General features: G+C 40.0%; 1 protein-coding gene across 6 annotated transcripts in view; it reads right to left on the reverse strand.

Moving 5' to 3' along the window:
• RP1 (RP1 axonemal microtubule associated) overlaps positions 1 to 21,814 on the reverse strand; it is a 334,459-nt gene that overhangs the window by 38,569 nt on the left and 274,076 nt on the right. For all 6 annotated transcript variants that reach the window (XM_075920698.1, XM_075920699.1, XM_075920700.1 and 3 more), the window contains 4 exons: positions 18,762 to 19,014; positions 15,020 to 15,252; positions 12,549 to 12,675; positions 10,429 to 10,577 (listed from right to left, as the gene is read on the reverse strand). In XM_075920698.1, coding sequence (XP_075776813.1) covers positions 10,429 to 10,577; positions 12,549 to 12,675; positions 15,020 to 15,252; positions 18,762 to 19,014 — 762 coding nt within the window. The remainder of the gene's footprint in view (positions 1 to 10,428; positions 10,578 to 12,548; positions 12,676 to 15,019; positions 15,253 to 18,761; positions 19,015 to 21,814) is intronic.

A 21,814-nucleotide genomic window follows, 5' to 3' on the forward strand; every position in this document is an offset into this window, starting at 1 on the left:
GCATTTGGATCAATAGCTCTTTGCAACTGTATACTGTACTGGGTACACTTCTCATGCAAGCCAGTAAATGACCAATGGTTAGCAAACAGTAGCATATAAGGGTACATTTACACAGCACCTGAAAGCATGCTTCCTAGGCTGGGTAGCTAGATGCAGGCTAGCACTACTTGAGCAAGCAAAAACAGCAGTGTAGCTGGGGCAGACTGACAGCAGGTCAGGTTAGCTGCCCGAACACATAACCATGGGATCTCTGAGAACCTTTCTACACTAGTGCCTAGCCCAAGCTGCCACCCATACTACCATAGGCTACTCTACTATTTTTAGCCCCATAAATACAGCACAGCAAGTCTATCTGGTTACACATGCTGGGAAGCATACTTGTTATTGCATAACTATATCCTGAGATATATCATGGCATGACACTATTGACAAATGATGACTTTTTAATGGTGACCATTAAATCAGTGCTTACCCCGATGATCACTTTTTAGTCTCTTTTTGCCACACGTGCATTTTTCCTAAAGCAATATTTAAAAATTGCCAATTGTTAACCCATAAATCAACCCATGAAACTGAACACCAACAATCCGCTCTTGCTAACAATTTTTGTGTGTGCTGCAGTTACCATGGTACCAACCTGAGTGTTTTGGTGTCTAAATATAGGGCAGGAGAAAGGATCTCATCTCTGTCCAACAGCCAATAGAATAATACAAGTTAAAAATGTCCATGGAGATTTTCCTTTTTACATTTTTTTGCAATAGTTTAATAGTTTAACACCCATGTCCTTCGCACATATGATGAAAGTGATGGATCTTTAAATATTAGTCTTAATCTTAACATATGATGTGTGACATTTGGATTATTTTGAGGTGGATTGGTTTGTAAAGAAACCACATGCTGAAAGACAACGTATGAATAATTCTCCCTATCTGACTGAACATATATCCAACCTGCAGAACAGTGCCCACAAAGGACCCAAGAGGCACATAAGCTCAAAATGGAGGACTCTAGAAGGAGAGGAACTGCAGATCAACAGCATGATGATAGCCTAGAGCTGGGCACTGAAATTTATACAATGTCTTCTCATGGTTCATGATAATGCTAGCAGCCTGTAACATCTGGGAGAATTAAAGTCATTCACAAATTATGAATAAATAGGATGAGGTATCCAACAGACTACTGTATAAAGATGACACGATCCAGAGAGGTAGCCATGTTCGTCTGCTTCAGGAAAAACAACAAGGAGTCCAGTGGCACTTTAAAGGCTAACAAAAGGAAGGAGTGTGATATCAGTGCTAATTAAATCAAAGTGGGTGTGACTCATCTCCAACTGTGATGAGAAAGTGAGAGTACCTGAAGGGGAAATTACCTATTGGAATGTGAGAAACACTCCATGTCTCTATTTAAACCTTTTTTCAGGGTGTCAAATTTGCATATAAATTCCAGCTCGGCAGTTTCTTGTCACAGTCTGTTTTTGATTTTTTGTTCCTGAGAATGGCAATTTGCAAGTCTGAAACTGTATGCCCCAGAAAGCTAAAGTTTTTTTATGTTGCCATTCTTAATGTCTGATTTGTGTGCATTTATTCTTTTTGCGCAGAGACAGTCTGATTTGTCCCATGTACATAGCAGAGGAGCATTGCTGGCACATGATGGCATATATCACATTAGCAGATGTGCATGTGAATGAGCCTTTGATGGTATAGCTGATGTGGTTAGATTCTGTCATGATGTCACTAGGCTAGATGTGTGGATAGAGTTGGCATGGAGGTTTGTTGCAGGGATTTGTTCCTGGATTAGTGTTTCTGTTGTGGGGTGTGAAGTTGGTGGACAGAATTTGTCTCAGCTTGGGGGTCTGTCTGTAAGTGAGGACTGGCCTGCCTCCCAAAGTCTGTGAGGATGAGGTATCATCATCCATGATTGGTTGTAGATTCTTGATGATGTGTAAAAGAGGTTTTAGCTGAGGGCTGTAGGTTATGACTAGTGGCATTCTCTTGCTTTCTTTGTTGAGCCAGTCCTATAATAGGTGGCTTATAGGTATCTGTTTGGCTTTAACAATCTGATTCTTCACTTCTCCAGGTGAATATTGTAGTATTAAGAATGCTTGATAGAGATTCTCTACCTGTTTGTGTCTGTCTGAGGGATTAGAGCAAATGCAGTTGTATCTTAGGGCTTGGCTGCAGACAATGGATTGTGTAATATGTTCTGGATGAAAGCTGGAGGTATGTAAAAAAGTGTAGCAGTCAGTAGGTTTCTGGTATGGAGTGGTATTTATGTGACCATCACTTATTTGTACTGTAATACAATCCAGGAAGTGGATCTCTTGTGTGGAACTGGTCTAGGCTGAGACTGATGGTGGGGTGGAAATTGTTGAAATCCTGGTGGAGTTCTTTCAGGGTCTCCTTCCCATGGGTCCAGATGATGAAGATGTTGCCAATGTAGCACAAGTAGAGGAGGGACACTTGGGGACAGGTACTGAGGAAGTGCTGAGCTAAGTCAGCCATAAAAATGTTGTCATACTGTAAAGCCATGCAGGTATCCATGGCAGTGCCTCTAACCTGAAGATATAAATCATCCCCAGATATGAAGTGGTTGTGGGTGAGAATTAAGGCACAAAATTCAGCAACAAGTTGTGCTGTGACATCATCAGGGTTACAGTTCCTGATGGCTTGTAATCCTTGTGTGGAATGATGTTGTAGAGAGCTTCTACATTCAATGGCCAGGGTCATTTTTTGGGTAGTACTTTCCTCAGGAAATCAATAGTGTCCTGAAGACAGCTGGCTGTGCTAGTAGTAGCCTGAGGAGGGAGTCAATGTATCCAGACAGTTTTCCTGTAAAAGTGCTAATGCATGAGATGATGGATATTCCAGGATTCCCAGGTTTATGGACCTTTGGTAGCAGATAGAATACCCCTGGGCTGGGCTTTAGTGTTGTGTCTGTGAGAATTTGCTCCTTCAGCTAGTTTCTTCAGTAGATGGTGTCATTTATCAGGGAGGGAGACATGTCTCAGGGATAGTCTAGATGGTACTGGGTCCTGCCATTGTGGTCCCTTCTCGAGGTCCCTTCCAGTTCTAGTGTTCTGTGATCCTATGATTCTTTCAGTATTCCTCAGTGGGATCAGAGGAGAGTGGCCCATAGAATGAGATGTTGGACAGCTGTCTAGCAGCCTCCCATTTGTAATCTGACTTATTCATGATGACTACAGTACCCCCTTTGTCAGCCTCTTTGATTATTTTGTCAGAGTTGGGTCTGAGGCTGTGGATGGTATGGTGTTCTGCATGGCTGAAGTCTGCCATAAACTGTATGAATGTACCCCAAAAGTGGTTGTTCCTGAACTCTATTTATTCCCAGGACCATTTTTCTTTCTCTCAACACATCTTTAGTCATTGTAGATCAGACATCTCAAAATCCAAAAGAGATCATGCGATGTGATGGGGATGGACTGACCCCTGAACTCTACTACCCGTACAGGGACACATCACACCCATCTCACTCCCCCACATGGATCCTTTTGGAGAGGACATCAGATACCTCAAAACAGTGAAGTCACAAGGATTTGAAGATACTCAGCTCCTCACAACATCAGGTGTTTAATTAGCTGAAAGGATGATGAAAGAACATCAGAAACTTAGCTCTAGAACTGAAAGTGTTTTTCAGGCAACATAGAATCATAGAATAATAGGACTGGAAGGGACCTCGAGAGGTCATCGAGTCCAGCCCCCCGCCCTCAAGGCAGGATCAAGCTCCGTCTACACCATCCCTGACAGATGTCTATCTAACCTGTTCTTAAATATCTCCAGAGAGGGAGATTCCACCACCTCCCTTGGCAATTTATTCCAATATTTGACCACCCTGACAGTTAGGAATTTTTTCCTAATGTCCAATCTAAACCTCCCCTGCTGCACTTTAAGCCCATTACTCCTTGTCCTGTCCTCAGAAACCAAGAGGAACAGCTGAAGGGAACTACTGGATATGAGGAGTTCATGTAAATGAATTTCTCTACCACCTGATCAGTTCTCTGTTTCATTCATAAGGGTAAAAATTTGGCCTCTGAAAGGACACAAAGGTAATTTTTAAAAATTAATTTAAAAAATTAATCCAGCCTTTAATTATCGTGTAACTCGCAGATGGTGTCTAGCTCAGGTGAAGGAGGGATCTAACTGACTGAGGGGCCAGTGTCTTCCATACAGTGACAATCCATTTATGTTCTATACAGTTTCTGCACCAATAAGCTGTTGTTTATGACAGTCCTGACAAAATGAGAGTGTGTTGGCTTAGAAAGATGCCTAGTGGTGCTGGAACAATTTTTATAGTGCAGGTGCTAACAGCTATTAAACTAAACTATAAATCTTATACATAATAGAAACCACTTCAAGGCGGGTGGTACTGCAGCTCCTCCCTCCCTCCACCATACACCTTTACTTCCAGCATCTATGAGCCACTCTATAGTTGAGAATCTTTTTGCAGCTTATTTATGAGTGGAAGAAAACAACTGGAAATTTCCAAGAACATGTAATGATCAAAAATGTTGCTGCTAAGGCAGGAAACCTACTTACAGAATCCATTTATCCTTTCTTATTTCCAAGATTTATTTACCACCTTTATGGACATTTTGTTTTAACTGGACATGAAGCAAAATCAAGAGCTTTTAGTTTTTATAGTTATGAATCATTTATCTAACTGACATAACAATTTGATGCCAGGCTCTAAAATAAACATATGTTAATATTTACCAAGATTCTCTAGAAATGCTGGAACACTGTTACATTTATACATTACTCCTACACTATGCCAAATCAAATAATGAAACAAAAGGAACATGCCTGTTTCACTTCCTATGTGGAAAACAGGCATATCTTTTGCCCCCCTATAGTGTAGGCAAACACTAAAAAAGCTTCCTCCATGCAGTGAAACTTTGCCAATTCAGACTCCATTCTGACATGCAGTATTTCTGCTTTTTCACTTTCGGCCTCTCTTAATTACAGCCTATCGAACATGTCCACTCATGTAGTGGCTGTATGATGTACAGAAATATCCAATGAAGGACACACCAAATTCATTTTCACTTAAGAACTGAACAGGATTTAAACTGTCAGATGTGCTGGCCAAGGAGGTTAGTTAACCATGTTCTAAGTTTCAAAATCTAGAAGACAGGATTTCACCTGTCACAACTCGGGACACTGATCTACAACTGGTGACTCGGAATGCTTACAAAGATTCTCTAGACCTCATGGGCTCTCTTGTGAACAACTGTCATGTGCTGAGTACCCTGAACTCCCACTGAAATCAATGGGATTTGAGGGTGGTAAGGAACTTATTGGAGACCCTTTCCACCATGCAGGATCATGCCTACAGTTTGGTACTGATATTCTGTTTATGTTGGTCTGATTTTTATCAAAGTGGCCTGCACAGGGAAAATTTTTATCCTCTGGGAGGCTGAAGCCAGTAGAAAGCCACAGAACAAAAAAAAACCCAAACAAACTATATATTCTTTATTGCACAATATTTTAACCTACGAAAAAAGAATTGTGTGCTGTACACTGAAAGGTACATCCATGTATATTATATCATAGTTGGGGTTGATAACTCCTCCTAAGTTTTCCCAACACTTCCCATTATAAGACCATACTTTCAGTTGTTACTCACTTTTGTCAAACTATCTTAAATGCTCCACGCTGAGTGTCTGCCTTAGGGTGAAATACTTGGGAAAAACTTAGCCAAAATGATTCAATGTCTCCAGGAATAAGGGTAGGGAAAATAAGTTTTTTTCTCTATGTTAAAAAATTCTGTTGACTGTTTCTTTGAATGGCAAACCACTCTCAAAGTTAGAGGTAATGAATTAAAATTTGGTCCTTATATTGAGGACATGCTTTTTGCTATTCCTGTGAAAATCTACTCAAATTCTTGTAAGCAGTCTCCACTGGTGCATACATACACCCTTTCCTTCCTCATGCTTCCAGCTGAAGCCATAAAGGGTTGAGTGGAATCAGTGCATGGGCCAGTTCATCACAGGAACAACCCACTAAGACAAAAGCCATGCATTCAGAGTGCATATGATCAACTAATCACAGATAACAGCCTTCCTAGCTGCAATATGACAGTCGCATGAGCCTAGTGAGACAAGCAGAAGAACTTGATGGATAACGGACTTCTGATGGATACTGGACTTCTTGATGGACTTCTGACAGGAGAGGAAGTACAAATAACTTTAAGAAACAATACTAACCCATATAGTGTATAGATACCTCTCAAGATTCCTATTCTGTTAATTCATAAAGTGGCACCTGCGCAAAAAAGAAAGGAGCAGATTGGTACGGTGTGGTATTGATAATGAAGAAAATGCAAATCTTAAATCTTAGAAGATTTAATGAAGAAGAGGTGAGTAAAATATATTCTCTTAACACTGGATTGCTTGCTCCCCAAAGTGAAGGATGCTACAAGCTGCATGCTTTGAACAGATTCTGGCAAATTCTTTTAGCTAAAGAAAGAACTAAACTAACTACATTTATCGCACCCATTGGGAGAATTTGCTTTCAAAGATTACCTTTTGGGATTACTAGTGCATCTGAAATTTTAAAAAGTAAGATGGCAGAATGGTTAATGAACATAAAGGGAGTTGTTGTTTTTACTGACAATATTCTAATACATGGACGTCTGATGGAAGAACAGCGAATTTCTCAATGAAGTCCTAAGTCCAATTAGTTAGTCTGAACTGAAGATAAACAAGTTAAAAAAAAGGTTTTTGCCTTCATCCAAGTAAGTTTTTGGGTCAGTTCTAGCCCTGAGAAAGTACAAACAATTTGAAAATTGGATGAACCAAACAAATGCTCCAGAACTGTGACACTTACTGCAGATAGTAAATTACTTCAATTGATACCTACAAGGTCTTTTTACAGTCACAAAACCATTGGATGAACTATTAAAGTCAAACACATCTTGGCTACTAGAGCCAAGTCAAGAAATTGCTTTCAAAAGGGTAAAGGAAATTATCTCAACAGCTCCAGTTCTCAAGCACTATGATATTCTCACAAACCATTGTTGGTTTGTTAACATAAGCAACTCTGGCCAAATGGTGTATTGTTACAAGAATATGGATCTGAATGGAAGCCTGTCACATTTTGTTCTTGCATACTTACAGATGCAGAAAAATGAAATGCTTAGATTGAGAAGGAGTGCCTGGCAAGTGAAAACTTCTACAGACATCTGTGAAGACTGGATTCATTTACACTGGTAACAGACAATAAATCACTTGTAACCCTCATTGACGGACATGGAAAAACCATGGAAAAACCAATGTCTGATGATTAACACAACATGGTGTGCACAAGGAAGTTCTGTAGTCAATGCATACCTTTACAGAAGAACATGACTGGTAGATGGAAGAAGGAATAGGCTTTTGTCAAAAGCTCAGGAAGAATAAAGACATCCTCCAATGCTGTATAAGTCTCTGACCTCCGTGGAATAAGAGGAAATCCTATTCATTCCTACTGATGGGGGTGAGAAGAGGAAGGCTCTGTGTGGCTGGTGTAAGAGATAGCATTGATACTGTCATGAGTAGAAGCTCTGATCATGCCAGAACTGGTAGATCTCAACATTTTTACTTGGATGTTACTCTGCTGGGATGGGTGTCACTGGCATGCAGTCAAGTACAGGTAAAGCTTTGAATTTATGGTGTTAAAGTCATGGCCCTAGGAGTTAGTCTTTAGGGGTTGAATGAACAGATTTGCTTGATTCAGGCAGAGTTCTGTTGGATGTCTCTGAAGCAGACTGAGAGGGAAAGTCTTATGTTTGTGTGAGCATTCTCTGCCTTCCCGGCATGATCCTGATGAAGTGGAAAGAGGGAATCCTGTGGACATGGATTCCCCTGCAACATAGTTAGACCTTGTGGAAGAAGGTACACTCCATGTCAATTCAGATTTATGTATAGGGGAAGCAGTTCTTTGGTGTGGGTCTGAGTCTTGATGGTCATTTCATGAGTTGTTTTCTAAATGAGAGTTCCCTCACCTCAGGAATATGGCTAGGAAAAGAGTAGTAGATACCACACCGAACCATGGCATGTGCTCCCCATGACAATACAAACAACTCTGGTGGTCAACACTGACAGAGAAAGAACAAGTGCAGGATGCACAGTTTCTGAAGCCCCGAGTTTTGCCAATAGTCCAATGCTTGTTACAGTGTGCCAAGGAGGGGATTCCCAGAAGAAGGGAATCTATCTAACTAGAAAACTCTGCTAAAAGCTATGAAAACAATCAAATGCTGATTAACTATAAAGTGCAATGTACAAGACCACTAAGGCAAACTAAAATATTTACAAATCAAAGAAATCAAAAGAAAGCTCCAGGCACTGGCGTTTTCAACCCAGGCCATGGAGGGGGGAGGAGACAGTGGGTTCACTCTGCCCTTTATACATTTGGTTGAAAGCACATGGCGGCAAGGGTGCCTCTGCAAATAAGCACTGTTTGCAAGAATTCTCTGATTCCAGGCAAATGGAGTGTATGCTCATATCCACACTGCAATACACACCAGGACCAGCACTTGCAAAAGAAATTGAAGACTATACATGCTCAGTACTGGCTTAGACATAAGCAGCTACATTCTCAAAGATTCCATCAGAGTAGGCACAAACCCCAGGACTTTCCCTGCAGCTGGAATTCTGGGCTGTTATGGGTAGTGTGGATCCCAATTGTGGTCCAGGCAACTGAAAAGAATCATAGAATCATAGGACTGGAAGGGACCTCGAGAGGTCATCGAGTCCAGCCCCCCTCCCTCAAGGCAGGACCAAGCTCTGTCTACACCATCCCTGACAGATGTCTATCTAACAGAATTGTGACACTGTCTCTCCTGTGCTCTGAATGCCTCCCCTGACCACCACCACCACTGCTGAGCCCAGGAAGCTTAGAGGAGAAAACCGCCTGTTCTGAACGCTGAGGAGAGAAGAACTGGACCAGTGGGGAAATGGGAGAAGGGAACATGTTGGCACAAGAAGCCTGATAATGGAGAATGGGACTGAAGGTTGGTGGCAGGGAGGGAATCTGGGACTGGACATGGGGCAGAGAATGAGGCTGGGACTGACTGAGCAAGAAAACGTAACCTGGGAATCAGGGAAGGAGACAGGTACTGCTAGGAAAGGAGATGAGCACTGAGAACTAAGAGGCTATAGGAAAGAGATGGAGGGAGAACAGATGTATCTGATGAGGACCAGGGTGATGGGGGGACCCAGGACTGGCTGGGAAAAGACACTTGAACATGGAACTAGAGGAGGAGGAGGCTGAGATTGGACGAGAAACTCAAGAAGAGAAACTTGGACTGGGAGGCCAGTGGGGATGGGGAATGTACATGTGGGAGGAGATGACTGGAGATTAAAGTTGGGGAGAAGGGAAATTTGATGAGGAGTCAGAAGTGGGGACTGCAATTGGTTGGATAATGGGACTAGGCACAAGGAGTGAAGGTAGGAGACTAGGGCTTGTGCAGTGACTATGCAGAGAAAATCTAGGACTTGCTGGTCAAACAAACCGGGATGAAAAGCCTGAGGAGTGGAGACTGGGACTCGCTAGGTGAGGGGAATAGAACTGGGATGAGGATCAAAGAATGGGGAAGACTCAGGATTAGAACAGGGACAGGCAGAAGGTAGAACAGGGACAGGCAGAAGGGGTCACACTTGTGGGGAATGAACAAAAGAATTATTTCCCACTTGGTCTTGACCCCAGGGCCACATTATGACTTTCATGGGCCCTAAGCACTTGTGCCTTCATGGGCCCCTTTCTCTATAAAAAAAATATTAAAAATTATTTTTGATATAACTTTAAATACTTCAACATTTTACTCTTTTTTCTATTTTAGGCAAAATTTTCGTGAGCCCTAAAAGTTTCATTTTTTTCTGATGTGAGAAAAAAATAAAACATTTTCTCCGATCCTGAAAGTTCATTTTTTTTCTTCTGATTTTAAAAGAAATTAAAACATTTTTGTGGGCCCCTAAAAGTATCGTGGGCCCTAGGCACTGTGCCTACTGTGCCTAATGGATAAGTCGGCCCTGCTTGACCCTGAAAGCATGTTTCTCCCCATAGCCTAGAGTAGAAAATATGATTTCTGAGTCTCACCATTCCTCTGCTGTCACCAAATATCTGTGAGACTGACTGGCATGTAATTAAAGTCTGTATTATAATGCATATGCACAAGCAGTCAATTTAACATTTCACAGATAACCTTAATTCTGGTATTTCCAAAGTTTTGAGTGCTTGACCTTGTAATCTTAAACTTTTTAATGGAATTCTTTTGTGTGTAATCTATCTGTATGTGACTCCATACACAATTTAAAAGTCAGAAGGCATCACCGGCTAGAAACTGGAGGCCCTATCCAACTCTCAGTGAAGTCAATCTGAATTGGATCAGGCCTTAGAAGTGCAATATATCCTTTACAAATGATAACCACACCTTTCCTTTGGTGAAAAGAGCCTCTCCTTTCCTTGTTAATTTTCTTCTTCCTGTGTCTCCCAAGAGCCCTCTTAGAGTGACATACACATCAGCATCTGTTCCTGACTCCAGGGATGCAGCTGTAGTAATGTACAGAACATACTCTTTTACTGTTGGGGGGAAAAGAAATAAGTATTGAAGCTGGACAGGTAAAAAATATATTCAATTTAATATATTAAAATTATACGTTAATTTCTGGACCATTCCTGGCCAAATTGGTTAAAGAGCTTGGCAAAATGGTATCATTTATAAAACTACACTGAAATGTTTTGATTAAAACGAATATCAATGTAATTCATATTAACAATCAAAACAATTTTTGACTGGAAAAAACAGAATCAGTACTGATTACTCTAAAACTACAAACACAGCAACCCCGGGAACAAGTTTGTTTGTTTGTTTGTTTTGTTTGTTTAGAAGCACAACAAACGTACAGAAATATTCATCCTAAAATCTAGGTGACCTTAATAATTATTCAGAACCACAATTAAATATAAAAGGCTCAATCCTTAGCTTTGCTGGCAGTGGAGAAGATGAAACCTTTGCACTTTCTTTGAATCTTGGCCACTGATCAAAAAGTCCTTGCATAATTCAGATCACCCTAAAGTCTGCTCTAAATTACACCACTCTCAGCAATCCCTTGGGGAATAGGCTGCCAGTTGAGGATCTGGAAGAGCACTATATGTTTCTGTCCCATTCCCTTACTTCTAGCCAATTCCCTCTCATTCCCTTCTACTGGGGAATCCTTGGCAGGGTCACTTTAAGTGCTCTTTTTTTGTGCCACTAGAGCAATGCAAAAGGCATTTGATAAGGGATGAAGATCTGGCTCAACACAAAGGGAACAAAATTATGGAGAAAATAACATGTTCTACTTAACTTTGCCACTCAGGCTATGTCTATATTGCAGAGCTTTTCTGGAGGTATCCCAGAAAAGCTCTGCTACATCCAAGGAACGTCTGCTTTTCCAAAAAAAAAAAAAAAAAAAAAATCGGAAAAGCAGACGTGGTATTTTTGGCATCCCTGTAAACCTCATTCTACGAGGATGTTCTGAAAGAGGGTTTTTTCTAACAAATTGAGATCCTTTTCCGACTTTTTTTTATAGTATAGACATAGCCTCAGGCAAAAGGTCTCACTCTCTCACCAAAAGGTCCTTTAAGAAGATGAGGAGTGAAGCATCCCCTGAAAGCCAACATATTTGTGCTTTTTTGGAGCAAGGGTTCATGGTCAAGGGACCCTCCAACAGAATGTCCTGCCCATAGCTTCCTTAATTTTATATCAAGGGAGCTCTGGCATGAATGTATTCACTGATATCAACTCTGGCTACAGAGCTGAGGGAGAAAGGTGATTTCTCAAGCAGATAGATCACAGACCATTTAGGTTATAATCCCTTAATTCCTTAAAATTCACCCAGGTTATAGTCCCTTAATTCCTTAAAATTCACCCAGGAAATACAGGAAGTCAATGCAGCTGAAAGAACACTGAAGTTAAGTCCTTAAGTCCGAGTACCTACTAAGGTATTGGTTTCTGTACTAGTTTCTGTTTATGAATGGATTTAGGCTCAAAGCAATATGCACTCCAAAGTCATGAGGTTAGAGAGGCAAAATTCACCGTAGAAAATTTCTGAGGAAACTTAGTAACTATATCATAAATGATGAATGCCTTAAATTCCTAAGAGCACAAACATATATGCATCTTGTGTGAGGAACTATATAACTTCTTATCTGAAATTGCAGCACCAAGAGTCATTCCCTTGGAATTTCCTTTGTTTTTTGAGAGAGAAACAAAGCAAAATTTTCAAGATGAAAATGAATGATGAGTGTTACTCACAAGATTGTTAATCTTTTCAGTGCTCAATTTCTGCACCTCTTTGCATCAGAAACTGGCATTAATCATACTTGGAAAACACAACTAAATAAATGCACAACTAAATAAATTGTCCAAGTTTCAAAGCAGTGCAGAGGATTTAGCTACATTAATGCATTAAAATGAATAGAAGATGTATTATGTAATCTCTTTCATTGCTTTGAAAATCTCAGCCAGGATCCTTGACCAAATCTTCAGTGCTTTTGGAAGTAACAAACCTATTAGAAAGTGAAAACCACGTGTGAGAACAGGAAGCTCAGCCACTGTGCATCCTTCAGCATTTCCAAAGTTCCGAAGAAATGGAAATTCTAGAATTTCTTTACTTTTTCTGTGTTGAAGTTTCACCTGCACATGCAAAAAGAATATAAACTAATCTCATTATCTGTGTTCTGAGATTCTTGTGTAAACTATGATAGATAGATAGATAATCTCAATTATTATTAGTAGAGAAAGAAAGAATATTATTATTCTAAACTGGCCTTCTGAAACTGGTCTTTAACCAGGCAGGAGAAGGAAAGATAGCTTATTAGAAAGTCATTAAGATTCTGTAACTGAAAAAAATACTTTAAGGGAATTCTGGGAAAAATGAAACTATAGAAATCCAGCACATTAGTAATGTCTGAATCACATGATTTTAAAAATACTTGTTAATGAATGTATTGAATCTCTGTGAATTATTGTATAAAGGAAATAAAGGGGTGATAGTGAACAAAGAAAACTGAATTTTAGAAATAATCTTTTAATAATGAAGTCTATTAGATTGCAGAATAGATGCCAAGAGTAAGTAACTGAAATTCTATTGCCTGAGACATTTAAAGCAAGACTAGACAAAGCACTTGGATATATACAGAATAATCCTGTTTTGACTAGTAGATGAAAAATGGCCTAATCTTTCATTTCTATATCATCTATTTCACTACCTTTGGGAAAAAATGACCAAACTAAGCTCAACGTCTTTTATTAGCAAAAATTGTAGGCATGTGGTACTGTTATATTGGTCTTTAAAGGGCTCCTATCTTTTCCACGATGTGATAAAACATTGAAAAGATTTAAAAAAAAATGAAATGTAGGCTTGGATATAGAGTTAAAGAGAATTCTCTAGTTCATACTGATGTCTGCATGTCTGGAAAGTTTCTTGAAGGTCAGACTTCACTTCCTGTGCTTTGCTTCTTGAAGAAGTGGGAAGAATAAAACCTGTTCTTGTATTTTGGCTAATACATTCTCTAGAAATGAGGTGCTATAGTTAGTTCTTGTACTGGATATTGTGTTAGAGTGATGTGAGACAGTATATTCAAAAACAAATAGAATTATTTTTCAGTGCTTTTAATTTCAACAATGATTAGGAGACTTTAATCTCAGTCTACCATAAAACAGCAGAATGAAGTGCATGACATTTCCCTGGATTGTGAGGGCAAGTCCCCTAGATTGTGAAGTCCAGTCTTGTATAATTTAAATAAAATAGTAATAGGAAAACAGGAACTATCAAACTTGATTAGACCAGTGGTCAAACTAGACCTAGTATCCTTCCATATTAACTAGTACTAGGTACCTCACATGAAGATTGAAGCATTCCTACAATGGGATTGTGATGGCAAAACCCACCCCTAAGGGAAATCCTTTCTAATCCCACACAGCTAGCACTTTGCTTATGCCCTTTGTATTTTTAATCCTCCCTAATATAATGTAGATATTCTCATTATCCATATAAATGGTAGTGATCTTCTAACTAAGCTTTGAGTCACTGCCATGACTTAATGAAGTAAAGCAAGTTAATGGGAATCACTGTTTGTAATTACCAAGTTTCTATCCTCAGTGCAAACTTCGATTCTGATCCACCATGTTTTATAATCTTATAATGTTATTGACAGACTTATTCTATGAATATTTCATTTGGAAAAGAAGATGAAATTAACAACTGGCCTAGCAGATAAATGTCAGGTGCTTCATCCAGCAGCTTAATATAACATATTTAGACTGAGAATTAACATTTTCCCACCTGATTTTGTAATGAAAATGAAACACAAATGTTCATGGACTAAGGTATAATGAAAGCTGAAAGTAGGGGATTCTTCCCTACATACTTCCTTTTATTTTGTCAGTTGATAAAGGATCTTTTCTGTGCAGTAAAGTGTCACAGCAATGTTGATGTGATGTAAGGTTTTTTAGCTTCAGCATCTTAGACATGAGAGGAAAGATTGTCACTTTCGCTATTCATTTATTTTTCTAGAATGCCAACTTTAATGGCAGATATTTTTGTCAAAAGGCATTTCTAGTGTCTCGCTTCATTAGTAGTCTTGGATCATAGGTCCATAACATGTAATAGCCAATTTGGAATTATGTAAACACTGTCATTTATGCCAGTGGCGCTAGTTATAAAAAGATAGCACTGGGGAAAGCTATAGACTATGGCACCTCTGTAAGCAGCTACCTTCCAGAAATCCAACTTAAGTTTACAAGATTTTTGTTGTTCAAACATATTCTAATCAAAAATATTTTGAGCACATTATAAAATCACAGCACCAATACAGTTACCAGATCCATTTGCTTTGTAAATAAAAAATGTTACATAATATTGAACACAACGGGAAGTTGCTTCTGGAAATAATAACTGTAGATTATGGAAAGTAGAGAACTTAAAATTGAAATAAAATAAAACAGAAAGATCTGGGTTTGCATTAGTAATATTTACCTCACGACAATACCAGTTCTCTCCATTTCTGCCATCTTCTATTTCCAAGCGAACTTTGCAAATAGCAGTAAATTTCTTACCAAGTTCCACTGACATCTGACAAATCTCAGCCTTAAGGGATCCTTTGGGAAATAAGACTGGTATACTTGCGCCATTTTCACCACAAACAGTTAAAGCCATTTTAGGGCTCATGCATGAAGCATCACTAGTTGTAACAATGATATCCCAAGTCCCTAGTGAATCAGTAAAAAATAATTAATTCATTAACTGTACTTAATATCCAATTTACTACAGATGCTTTTAACACAGTGAGTGAGTGAATGACTAACAAGTGACTTTCATTTTCCCATTGAACTAGAATCTTGAAATTTGTTTAACTCATTCATTATCATTTGCTGAGTAAACACAGAAATCCTAGATTAGAGCCTCAACCTTTCTGCCAGAGGTTGCCAATTATCAATCTTTTTCACTGGAATTCAGCTGTTCAAGTACCCATTGAAACTAGCTAGACTCTTGACATTTGTTAGGTACTTTCATTTACCAGAGATCACTGAGAAACACCCCTTGACTCCACATTTGACATTTTTATTTAGGTCACCACAGGACATCAAGTCCTTCTTCCTCACATTGGTCATATTAGTTAGTCTCTCATTTGAAGAAATCATGGTCTTTGGGGTTCAGCAATTCCACTGATCAGATTTTAAAAGATGTGCTGTTCATATTGAGAATACCAATTATGACCCCCTAGTCAGGAAATTGTCTGGATTCAGATCAGCGTATAATTATGTGCTTAACATAAAGTTATACTTATGCTTAAGTACAGTCCTAAACAGTGGTGGAGCTGAGCATATGCTTTTCTGAATTGAGCCCATAGAAAACAATTAAAACAATAGCTGAAGCAAGAGATATAAAGGAACTAGAAGATTACTCTGGATATTGAAAAAGAATAGAACTTACTTTGCAAATCAAAGGGATAGTCAAACACATGCAAAACTTCCACTGAAATGAACATCAGTTTTGGGTGCAGAGGAAATGCAAGATGAGACACCAAAGGTTTAAAATTAACACTACATTTTATTCTAATATAAGACACCAACATTAGGTTTAAATTTAACTTGTTTAATTTTATAATGAAGACCCCAAAGTGCATCCCTATGACATTAATGAGACATCACATGCTAGCCGAGTGCATTGAGGGGTTCAGGTTTAAGGCTGTACAGGGGAACCAACAGCAAGGTGGGCAAAGTGTGGGGGTCTCAGGTGCAAAGGGGTGAAGTCAGGGCAGCCAGACCTGAGCACTGCCTGGAGCACATGATGTCAGCCTCTAGGCAACCCTCATGCTGCTTGGTGTGTAGCTCCCCCCTGCCGCCAGCCCTTAGTGCTGGGGTGGGCAACAATTTTTGCCTGGGGGCCACTTCAAATATTTTTGAAGTAGCCCCAGGCTACCCCAGAAGGGGCAGGGCCTAAACAGGAAGGGGTGGGGCTACCAAACCCCCAGACCATGATTGGTCTGGAGGTGGGGGAACCCCTTTGCCCTCCCTTTCCACTAGGCACCCATGCTCTGGAAGAGGCTTGGCATGCTCCCCCACCCCCAGGCCAATCAGGGCCTGGGGATAGGGGAGCATAGGAAGCCTCCTCCCACCCTGCAAGGAGCACGTGGCACTTTGAAGTATTGTGGGCTCCTCGCAGGGCTGTGGCAGGGCAAAGGAAGCTTCTCACAGCTCTCCCACCCCCGGGTCCTGATTGGCCTGGGGGCGGGGGAGCTTGCGAAGCATCCTCTGCTCTCCCCCCCTCTCTGCAAGCAGCGCGCAGTGCTTCCAAGCTCTACGTGCTCCTGGCAGGGTGGGAGGAGGTTTTGCATGCTCCCCCACCCCCAGGCCAATTAAGGTCTGGGGGCGGGGGAGTGCCCAAAGCCTTTTTCACTGGCCTGGGGGCGGGGGATCAGCAGGGCTTCTGTGGGCCAAATCCACCTGCATGGTAGGCCAGATCTGGCTCGTGGAGGCCCTTTTGCCCACCCCTGCCTAATTGCTATTCAGAGTGCACAGTGTGGCGCTCCAATGGCCATTTAAAGGGTCTAGGGCTCTGGCTGTCACCACTGACACACTAGCAGGCGGTGGTGGTTAGGAGTCCTGGGCCCCTCTGAATTATCAGGTTCTGGGATAACTTCCCCTTTTGCTGTTCCCCACCCTCCATCAGTGGACCTGCTGTTTATCATGGCAACAATTTCTATGACAGTAATCATAACTTTTGAAGAGCTTTTTGTCACCTGGACTGGCCCCCTACTGCGTATGATTCAATTATTTTTTTAATTTAGATCTTTATATGCTAGACCAATTATTCCACCTGAGGATCTGCTCCCATGAGTTCAAATGTATAAGCTTTAGTGAGAGAAAGTTTAAGGCTGACACAGCCAACTTTGTGAAAGCTGGGAATAAATTAATCCAAAGATAGCAATGAAAAGTGAATGAGAGTTAAATGAAAATTTCCTATATCTCTATTGGCAGATGGAATGTTGTTTTGAGACTGTATGGTTACTGAAATACTGAATGTTACTAGTCATGGACCTTGGGAACTAATGAAAATTCTCAGTCTGGATTTGGAGGAAGGGGGGAGTTATATTCCATCAGCAAGAAAGCAGATTCTTCTTATGTTAAAAATGGCAACTCTAGATTGATGGATACACTGAGGTTTGGGAGGTCAGTGTTTGTCACTACTGGACCTACAGTCATATCTCCAACCTCTTCTGAGTTTCTTTTGCTGCAGCAACATTTTTCTGATATTCCAATGTTCCCTTAAATTATAACAGAAACTGCCTACTGTATCAAGGACATGCAGCACAAACTGAAGGATGTATATTTTGCTTCCTGTGTCTATAACAAAAACAGCTAATATACACAAAATACCCAGCATAAAAAGGAACAGCCGTAAGTCACAGCATGTATATAAAGTAATTGAAGTTTTGTTAAAACATTGCAGTTTTGGGAAGCAATTTTGGTGTCCAGCTTGCTTAGGTCTGAGCACAGAGTCTTGTCTGTCATTTGTGATTCTGATACCATAAATGGATCCAAATCAATACTTTACTTCTTTCTAAAAGAGATTATGGGACAAAGCCAAGTACAGTGGTACAATGACAAAAGGTTAAAGGCTTAAAATGTTTTCAGTGTCCAAATTGTTTCTTGAAGTTTCATCTTCTGTTCATTTCAAATTCTGAATAGAATTCTGGGTTCCATTGACCCCTAAGCTAAGTACCATTGAGAACTGGAACCACATACAGATTTTTTAAATGAAAATACAATGCAAATAACAGCAAAGCCAATGGAAAACATGTAAACATATGGTAAAACTAACATTATGTTCTAAAAGAAATATTTCATGTTTCTCCACATGACAGTATTGCAAGAGCCTTCTGCTCTGCATTTCCCAACATATGGAACAATCTATCCTCTTTCTTTCTCATCAACTCAACATCTATTTTCAAATTTCATTTGAAAACATATTTGCTGCTTAGCATATATTTCTTAAACTCCCTCTTTGTGCTCTTTTTTCTTTTAACATTATAACTATTTACAGGTTCTGTACAGTACTGGGGACACATTTGTATAAAAGAAGCTATTCAGCATAAACGTATATTAGTGTCTATCCATATTGCATATTAAATCTCAATTGACCCATCCTGGGAAAATAAACATAAAATACAATCAAATTAGAAGTTTGAATGTGTTTTGAGGATTTCATATCTCACCTTGAATATTTCCTGCCAATCTCTCATTTCTTACTTTTCCAAGAAGTCTCATCTCTCGTTCCAGCCGTCCATCACCAACTCCACTGTCTAACCATTGCTGGCATGAGAATACATATTGGCAATCACTCTCATCTGATTCATGTAGGGTTATTTGGTCCAAGTACCATCCAGCTCCATAACCAATACTATTGTGTTCAACTAGCACTTTGATTAACATTCCGAGGTCAGCAGCTCTCACACTGAAGCTATTAACCTGATGAGAAACCAAGTCACAGTGAAATGCACATAATTAATAACAATTAATTAATATTTCCCAAGATTGCATTAGGTAAAATGGATTCCTTGCGATATTAAATCATTTGGTTTTTCTGGGGGCCCAATACAAGATTGAATATGCATAACAGGCTGATATTGAAATCTGGAGGTCTCATTATAAAGGAAATACTTGGGTCCTTGAGTATGTATATTTTCTCAGTCCCTACCCAGAGATCCACCACCAGGTTGCAAGGAACAGAGAATCTGTCACTAGAGACCCTCCCTCTGGGGAACTATCTTCTTGGGTGGAGAGAAAGAAGGAAGCTAATTAGGTTGCAAAAGACCCAGTCCTCCCATTCCTGATCAACTTTCCCAATACCATCTAAATGGAACTCATAGAGGCTAAAGGACTGTCAGAGGCCAGTACCAGGACACACTAATTAAAGAGAACTTTATCTTAAATGGGGCATTTGAGTCTTAAAAAGTTTCAAAGTCTTGTAGACGTTAAGTCTCCTTAGTTTCCAGAAGGGAGAAGACGACACATTACTACAACACCGGACAGAAATAATGATGTTTTTGTGACTATGCAAACAAATGATGATACAAACAGCAGAAAGTATAACTAACATGGGCAGTGAAACTAATAGGCAGGAAAAGGCTGTGCCTACCCAAACTGCCCTCTGTGGCCCACCTATGCTCAGTCAAGAGGCCTCCTCGTGTTGCTAGTTGGCAGCAGGCTGCTCCTCTTCTGGAAAGGGAAACCTGTAGGTTCTGGGGCTAGAGTGTCTAGAATTTGGGGTAGCTGGGGCTAGCCAGTGCGGGTTGGAGCCAGGACTGAGACCAAACTGCCCAGCGCTTCAGGACTAGGGAGACCGTGCACTCCCCATCACTCCAGGGCTGAGGGAGGGTCTGCATTCTGTCCACACACCCAGTGCTCTGGTGTGTCACTTACTGCTCAGTGCTCTAGGACTGGGTGCCACACACCATGCACTGGCCCAGTACTCAAGGACTGGCAGGACTGCATACTGCCCTGTCCTCAGAGGATCATGCACTTGCTCAGTGCTCTGGGGTTAGGAGAGTCTGGCAGCTGCAGAGGGGGGACATCTGGGCTCTGTGCAGAAGGGGATGGTATTTAGCTGGAAGGAGTGGGCCGGGCTAGAGGCTAGCCTCTCTGAACTGGTGGTTTTCCCACCACCCATGCTAACTAAGGCTGTTCAAGCAGGCATATGAAAAGTGGTGGGTTTTCTAGGTGTATATGGATATCTGTTAAAATATTGCTACAGCTACCAGTAAACAAAAACTAAATGGTAGCTTCATAAGTGCATGATGGGATGAATTAAATAATGCAAGAAAGAGCATGAATGTGTTCTGTGAGAAAATGTGTGTGGGAGGGTGGATATATGGGCATGTGTGTGGGTGTCATTAAAAAAACAGATGGATAGTAGAAGCAGACGCTATCATTTTACTTGTTGCCAATCACTGTACCACTAGGCAGGGTAACACAAGAAGTCCAGAAAACATTACAGGGAATGATTTTTTTTAACACAATTAGTCCTGCTAATACATATTCCTATGAGTGGGGATTATTCCCTACAATGTGCTCAGAAAGAGGAAACATCAATTGTTATTCCTACCACACTTTTTAGGACTTTTGCTAATTTTGCCTCGACATATCCTTGATCTTCTCCAAACAGTTACCATGGCAAAGTACAGCCCTTAGTGTAATGCATAAGAGGCCTAAAATAGGAGTTGAGGTGAACATATAAATAACTTTATGGGAGCATTAAATCATATTTTAATATTTTTTTTTGCCATATCAAGACAAAATTCATTTTCTTGACAATGTATATGACCCTTAACTTATAGAAACTAGCCTGTGCTGGTATTATTCATGTTACTTCACTGCTAACTCTTTTCAGCTGGAGGCCTATCATTATCTTCATTCTTTGTGGCAATAATTCATAGTCATTAGACAACAGTGGTCACAATCACCCATTGTTAATAAATGAATTCTCATCAAAATGCTCTAAATTACCCGCTTCCTCAGCATTACCAAGAATATACTTTTGTCTTATGCCATTATCCTTCTTTTTTTGTTATTTTATTTTTTTCCTGCATAAAGACATTCAGATCTGTATTATACACTTCATTGGAAGTGTAATTGATGAAAACCAAAATCATTTTATTTAAATTAGTTTGCCTTATTTAGATTCAGTTTGAGCTAGGCAAAATGATAATTTCCCACTCATTTAACCCATTAAACTAGTGAGATCAGTTAGCTAGAAAGATAATTACTTACGTAAATATAAACTAGCTTTACTTTCTGCAGTTTAATTCAATTCATTTAACTTATTTTAGCATGCAGTTATAAAAGAAATTTGTTATTGGTAGCTCATTTAATTCCTTTGTATTTTACAAATGACTGTTCTTCAGTCTTCATTTCCAATGGTGCATCCTTGCTGCATCTTTCAAACCATTCTCTTCTCCACTCATCTACTCAGCTTGCCCAGCATTGCCTTTTAGTCAGCCAAGTATGGTGAATTCACTTCTTTCTTTCCTTTTCTCTATTATTGCTCTAGTTTGCCATCAACACTTTTGTAATTTCCCCTTCTACTCCTCTCAATCCCACCTTTTCCAAGGACATAGGTGATATAATCCTGTCCTTTCAGAAAACTTCCTGTTCTCTTTATACCTCTTTTTGCTCTGACCTGTCACTAGAACTGGTCAGAAATGTTCTGACAAAACTCAGCAATTGCCTCCTGTCCATGATTTCACACAATTGTCTCTTTTTTTGAGGA

Source organism: Pelodiscus sinensis, chromosome 2 (genome assembly GCF_049634645.1).
Source record: "Pelodiscus sinensis isolate JC-2024 chromosome 2, ASM4963464v1, whole genome shotgun sequence".
Classification (NCBI taxonomy): domain Eukaryota; kingdom Metazoa; phylum Chordata; order Testudines; family Trionychidae; genus Pelodiscus; species Pelodiscus sinensis.